General features: G+C 50.0%; 1 protein-coding gene across 9 annotated transcripts in view; it reads left to right on the top strand.

Annotated features, from left to right (window-relative positions):
* The first annotated feature begins 303 nt into the window (after nt 1-303).
* Nucleotides 304-7,142, top strand: part of LOC133349246 (nuclear pore complex protein Nup153-like) — a 45,075-nt gene continuing 38,236 nt past the window's right edge. For 5 of the 9 annotated variants that reach the window (XM_061562575.1, XM_061562578.1, XM_061562577.1 and 2 more), the window contains exons 1-2: nt 304-674; nt 3,602-4,256. In XM_061562575.1, the coding sequence (XP_061418559.1) occupies nt 597-674; nt 3,602-4,256 (733 nt within the window). In that variant the 5' untranslated portion in view covers nt 304-596. The remainder of the gene's footprint in view (nt 675-3,601; nt 4,257-7,142) is intronic. The other 4 variants (XM_061562580.1, XM_061562579.1, XM_061562576.1 and 1 more) reach the window with 2 other exon arrangements.

The raw sequence follows: 7,142 nt of genomic DNA, 5'->3' as shown, positions 1-7,142 counted from the left end.
AAGAATTCATATTCTTTGGGTCTTTCGGTAAAGTCACGCAGATAGGCCCAAAGAAAATAACAAAAAAAACTATTATTATCTTCGAACCTATCTACGTGACTTTACCGAAAGACCCAAACAAGAGAATTACTAACGTTTAAGAAAACAAAATCTCCAGCCACGCGCTTGTGGCAAATCCACCCCCACCCGGTTGTGACGCGCAGCCCACGTGAGCGCCAACCCCTTCGTTGTCCAATCAGCGCCGCGCCTGGCGCCGCCATCTCGGCCGCGCCGCTATATAAGGCGCCGTTCGTGCGCCCCCACCCCTCCACCTGGCGAGGCGGCGGCGGCGGCAGCAGCAGCAGCGCTCAGGAGGAGAAGGCCCGGGGGGGGAAACAAAAACAATTTGTTTGGGAAGTGGCAGCGACGTGGGACTTGTGAGCGTTTCGCAGTTATATTTTGTTTTGTTTTAAACGTTCAAAACAACGAGTGAACGGACACAACAACGACAAGACCACCCCCCCCCCCCACGCACGCGGCTATTATACACGCGCGGGTTCTTCTATCTCTCTCCACCACCACCACGACTCTTACTCGTTTTCATTATTTTCGACGCAATGGCGACCGCGGGAGGAGGCGGCAAGATACGCAGCAAACGTCAGCACGGAGCTGGGAAGCCGTACGCGAGGAACAAAGTGAGCTAAGGCCTCACGGCCCGACCCTACTCCCACCACCCCACTACCACCACCACCACCCTCCTGGCTGGGATAGATTCTCGGCCGACGGCCTAGCGAAGGCTGTGCGGCCGGGAATCCAGGCGAGGCCGGTCCCCCCCCCCCCCCCCATCGCCATCATCGTCATCGCCACCACTTGTCACAGTGAAACGGTGGCGTTGTTGCCTTGCCAAGCCAGCATTGTCTTCGGTATCAAGCGACGGGGGTGGGGGAGAAGCTCTTGTGGAGCTGTGTGTGCTGTGTTTGTGGTGGAGCTGCGTTGAGTTTGCGAGCGACTATTGCCTGCCACGCCGCGGGTACAGTGCGGTGGCGGGGATGGGTACAGTGCGCGGCCAGTTCGCGTGGGATTTCTTACAAATGTTAATTTGTCGCGAACAATCAATTCGTAGTCGTCTTCGTCATCTTCCTGTGTGATATAACATCGGGAGCAGTGCGAGTTTTGTTTGTAAACGTCCAAAGCATCGTCGGTAACAGGCTGACATCGCGAGCAATTGTGGACGGTTGCTCCTGGACGGCGATGGTTCGTAGTGGGTAATCGATAAATCGTCAACTTGCGGTCGGGCAAGGCCGTTTAAAATAATCGTTTAGTTATTTTTTTGGACGTAAATTGTTCAAAATGATCACGGATCGGCTGTTTTGCGGAAATGATCGACAGCGATGAAATGCTGATCAAAATCACGAATCGATTATGGGCACAGAAATCGAACATTATCGGCATTCATCAGTCGCTAGAGGACTCGTTATCATCATGACTCGACAGTCAAGAAAGATCGCCAGTCAACAAGGAATAATTGGCAGCGGAAATCTTTGTCATGTCATTTTTGCAGAGGCCTAAATAGGTCGTCGATCGTCCCCATCAACATCGCCGAGATGCAACTTCATCGCATGATTACCGCAACCTCCGATTGCCACGGTTTTGCTTGCGTACGGTGCGAAAGAAGTCCCAACATGCGATCATTGCTGTGTCCATAAACTATCCTTTGAGTCCGTGATTAATCCACGACTGGATGGAGCCCTCGGCTCCGTCGTTGTCATCTCTAACGTGCATGCCATGTCATCACCATCTCACCGCCGCTGTTGTTGTTGCTTCTTCACGGGTTGATATCAATGCACCACCATCTCTGTGTGCCGGCTATCGATCATCTAGGGCGAGTTCTCACGTACTGTGTAGTATCTATCGGCAATCATTCCGGCTTTGGTCGCAATGATTGCTCTTTGCTCCGTGTGTGTGTGTGGGAGGGGGGCTTGTTTTCCCGGTACATCTGCTACATACTCTACCCAGATCGCTTCTTTTTTTCCGTGCTCATCAGTTGTTCCCTGCTTCCGATTGCGTCCGTAAGCTGACGATGTTTTCTTTATCGCAAATGTTTTTATCGAACGCTACTTGGTTTTACTTTGTCCCAGCATGGGCATGTGGGAACTACTGCTTCTTCCACCGCTGATTTCGGGTGCAGGGAACGGGGCCCGTGAGCGCCTCTGCCCCGTTCTCGATTTGGGCGGGAAAAAAACACTTTTGTCTTTTTTACAATTCGCGACATTTTCAATGCCTTGAGCTGCCCGTCACCTTTTTCAAGATATTTGTGGTTTATATGATGGCAAGCGATGGTATCGAAACGGCCCCCGCCCTCTCCCGAGCGATATTTCCAGTTTACCATTAATTTTGCCATTCATAGAACCCCGATTTAAATATATACCGGCGCTTTAAAGCAAAAATGCACGTGGCACTGGGTTCGCGAGTTCTTTTTAGTGTCCGTTAAAACTAAGTTATCATTATATAAACACTGGTGGGCACGTGTGTGTGTGTTGTTAAGTGTAGGGAGCGGAAGTGTAGCGGTTAGCACGCTGTGCTCTGAACCTGGCGACCCGGGTTCGTTTGTCGCTCACGGGAAACACCAGTGACGATTGTCATCTGAACCGGCCCTGGGCCTTCTCTAGGTCGACTCAGCCTTGAATGGGTACCTGGTGCGACGTGTAAACATCGCCACTGGGGAGACAAAGGCGGCCGGGCGTGGTGTTGGCCACCCACAACCCCCTCGTGTGCCGAGCCGGCTTTGCTAGGGTCTCGCTAACAGCACTTACCCCTACAGTTTGTTAAGGCTACACGGGGGTGGGGGTCTTGGTTTTAATGTGTTCGTAACTGCGGCCATGCAGTGGTCGTTCTGTCTTAACGTTTGAAACATTAATGATTGCCGGTCGCCCTCGCCAAGCCAGCTCGTTCACAGTGCACACGAGCAGGGAAACCCGCAGTCGCGCATGCGTGTATCCCATGATGTGGCTCAACAGTGGCGATTCCCACGCATTGTCGTTATATAATGCCGCTTGCCTCACGTCCCGGGAGGACACACACACACGTGGTGCTGAGTAGCTGGGTTTCATGAAGGCCACGTGCCTGAATTTACCTTGTAGGTTTATAGATTCATATTTTTTTGTGGCTTGTGCTTTGGTGTGCCCGCTATAAATGATTAGAAGATTGGTAAGAATGCAGTGTTGTAGTAGCATGGCCGGACTGTAATGGAGGTGTACCGTACAAATGAATGTTTCAATTCGAGCTCTGTACTGTTCGTAATACCGCGTTGATACTGTCATGCATATGGTTTTTATTGTCTCTTTTGTGCCGTCTCTGGTTTTAAGTTTACGTGTAATTTTGTCTTGTATGTTCCATCACTCTAAATCTAACTGCACTTTTTGTGTGAATCGTAATTAATATTCCGGGTAAAAACACGGCGTATAGTGTAGGAATCGATTGTAATCAATGAATCTATTATTAAAAGATCCTTAGGTTTCATAGGTGGGTCGCGAGGTGGGTCACGAGGTGCGTCCTCTTTGCCACAGTTGCCGCTTTGTTAACAGCGTGCATATCGATCTTCCCATCCCATGTGCCGCCGCAGGGCTTGCTGGGCCGCGTCACCGACAACGTGAAGAACCTCATCCCGTCCTGGCTGCAGAGCTACTTCCGCACAGACGACTCCACAGCGGCAGAGGCGGCACCGCCGACGTCCTCTGCACCTTCGAGATCCCCATCCAGCTCGCTGGACCCTGAAGAGGCGAGGCCGGCACCACTGGACAGCTTCTCCTTCGCCGGCCTCAACCACGACGCCCAGCAGAACTGCGAAGTGGCCGGGGATGGTGCCAAGCCGAGCACGAGCACCGCCGCTACCTCTGGCTACACCTACACGGTGCCGTTCCCTAGGACGCGTGGCCCCCAAAAGCGGCAGCCCATCGACCGCTCGCACGCGACGCAGCACGGCTCCCTGGCGCTGCAGTCCTGGCTCCCGGCAGCTGGGAACGCCGCAGGGCCCAAGCCCGGCGACGCCAGGGATGTGGCCGCCACTGGCCGAGAGGCGGGGGTCGGCTCTGGTTCTGCCAGTGCGGTTGTCACCGGGACGAGGAGTGGGCAGACGATGCCAGTGCTGAGCGGCGCTGACGGCGTCGCGAGGGACGTGCGCGACTCGAGCTCGCAGTGCGAGGACGACAGCGTGTCTACCACCAGCGGGTTCTCATCACGCGCCTCCGACAAGGGTACAGCCACTGCTACTCCGCTGGGTTGGTGAATGTGATCTTGTACAGCCATATGTCGGTCTGCTTCTGGATGAAGGCCTTCCCCACTCCATCTTTGTCATGGGGGTTATTTGATCGTATTTCAACCGCACTGATCAGTGTAACTTGGTGATGGCAAAGGCCTGGAACCGAATCAATTATCACTCGCCACTGATGTTAGCACATTGCCGGGAATTGAACAAGTCCACAGTGTTGACAGCTCTTACAAGCTGATATATCAGCTGCTATTTGTTTCAAGGCAAACTTTCGCCACAACTCCCAAGCGCGCACGACAGCGGCCACAGTGCAATAACCACTGCCGTTTGATAAGTGTTCATACCAATTAGCCTTGTACCCTTTTTAAGACCTTTTCTGAGTCTCAGGGCTGCACTTGGGATGGTTGGTAATTTCATTTGGAGTGTGTATCTGTGTGTGTGTATGGGTAGAAGCTGGAGAGCCTGGATCTTATTTCCAAGGGTGTTGGCGTTTACATCTACGCACACTTAAATTAGCATTCCACTTCCTATTCTCTCTCTTCTCGAGGGCACCTTGTGTCCCTACCGGTGGTATCTATTGGTCATCCTGCCCCCAAAACGTTTGAAATTCACCTTCATCAATAGATTGCAGCATGAATAGATTGCAACATTACAAGAAAGATAAAATATTAAGTGAATTGATACTGGCCATATCTGCCCATTTTGGAGGAATCTTTGATATCAGATTTTTGGGAGTGTGGTGCCGCCTATCTGCAAAAAACGTTAAGCTCCCGCTGTGACACAATGGCCATTCTCTCTCCACTGCCAGTTAAATTCCTTCCCCTGGGCGACGTTGGCCTTGCCTTTGTACAGTTGAACTCTCTCCCAGTGCAGCACCCATGGTTGATGAGAGGTCGTATAACGAGCGTGCGTGCCCATTAGCCTCGTGCTTTGTTATTGATGTTTTTTATTGACTCCGTAAGGGGAGAGGGGTTTGCAGTCCCTGACCCCGCTTGAACTGCGCCTGTGCGAAAAAAATATTGGGCGCCCATCGCCTGCCCCATCCTGGTTGTCTACTTGTGTTGGGTGGCAGCCATTGTCTCCCCACAATGCCCCTCCTCCCTCCCTGCCAGCCTGCACATGTGCTGTTTATGACCACCAAACCAGTGGGCTGCTTTGTAAACACGTGTAGAGTTGAGAGGGGATAGCCCCACTGCGGTGGTTACAAACGCAGATGAAGTCCTGGGCGGTCGTGTTTGTGCCGCTTGGGAATTGTGGTGAGAGTTTGACTTGAAACGATTGTTCGCTTTATTTATCAGCTCGTCAGAGCTGTCAACGCTGTGGACTTGTCGCGGCTAAATTGACGGACTTGACGTTACGTTCTTCCTGCTTAAGCTGTAAAAGTAGATCATGAAGATGGTTGTAAAAACATCTAATTTGCTTTAGATGTATTTAGTTATGGGCGACATTAAAATTAAGTTGGAGTTGATGGAATGTGGACACATGGCCGAAAAGGAAATTAGTGCGGTTTTTACAAATATTTACACTACATCTACTTAGCATTGTAAAATTGTATTCGTATAACCGATGCCATTACAATTGCTTGCAAATGATTAGCTGTACTTTTTCCCAATAATGCTCTTGAGTTTTGGTTTACGTTTAAGTAGTATACGATATGCAATATCCTCCATATTGTCTGCAAGGCGGTGACTATTGGGAGTGTTTTCTCGAGTAACCATTATTTGTCGCAGCATCTGTCAGCTTGTGCTCAGCTTTGTTAACACACGCTTACATTTCATTCTGTGGTTCTTCTTGAGTGGAGCACCATCTCCAAGTACATGGACAGCCTTGTTGCCAATCCACTTCTGGGAGAGGACCTTCCCCATGCCAAACGTGTTGTTTGACCATACTTCACCCTCAGTGTGGGTTGGTGAAGGACAGGGAGCATAGATGTGGGGGCATACTAACTATAGTAGAATAATCGATTTCGGCTAGTGTCTGATGTCCAAAATTATAACCTGTTATGTAAGGTGGTCACCCATCTAAGCACTATCCAAGCTCAACATTGATTAGCTTCTGAGATTGGAAGCATTCCGAGTGATTTGGTCTTAAGCGGATAATCTCTTTGCAGCTAAAAACAACAGATTAAACATAGTGAAATTGTGTTACTTAAGCAATATATACATTTTTTTGTGTGTTGCAAGGCAATGTTGAATGCTGTCCCATTTTACAGAGTGAACATAGACACAGCACATGCATACTATAGATGCTCTTGCAGACTGATTTACCTGTGCAGGAGTAAAGATATCAGTTGGAAAATGAGGCGAATTGTGCTCATTGATGGAGATACTGAATGTCTTCGCTGCCAGCAGTGTAATATAAAATGTAGGGTCATTGTTGGGTTATAGGGAGGTCCTCCTGTCGTCAGTGTTTTCCGGTGACTTATAGATGTTGCGCAGTGTTGTTGCATAACGCTGTTAAATTTTGGGTTGCTGTGCTGCATTATATACCGCATGTTGAAGATTCGTGCATCCGGGCACCTGCAGCAGTTGATGCATTTTATCGAACTCCCTACGGTGGCAGAGAATGGGACCGCCGCATAGAGTTGTGTTGTTATCTTTAAACTTTCTATCTTACCCTAACCTCTAGGGTGTGCTGTTTAGTAAAGCATAGGAGTGTGCTTTTTACTTGGTCTTTGTGCTGAATTAGATCATCTGCGGTTGGTGAACCAAATGTAATGCAACAGAGATCCCCCTTTGAACTGAAAATTGTGTCGGGGGGGGCATTTTTGGGACTCGATCTCTGACAACCTCAAGATGGCTTGAAAGTCGAAAGGCATGGAAGTAATGATATTTTTCACGTACTTCTGGTTTTTTGTCAGTCTTGCTGGACAAGGGCCTCCCCACGCCTTGCAGTG

This window comes from Lethenteron reissneri, chromosome 29 (assembly GCF_015708825.2).
Source record: "Lethenteron reissneri isolate LAM-NWPU_2019-01 chromosome 29, ASM1570882v1, whole genome shotgun sequence".
Taxonomy (NCBI): Eukaryota; Metazoa; Chordata; class Hyperoartia; order Petromyzontiformes; family Petromyzontidae; genus Lethenteron; species Lethenteron reissneri.
This window is presented reverse-complemented; position numbering and strand designations above follow the sequence as displayed.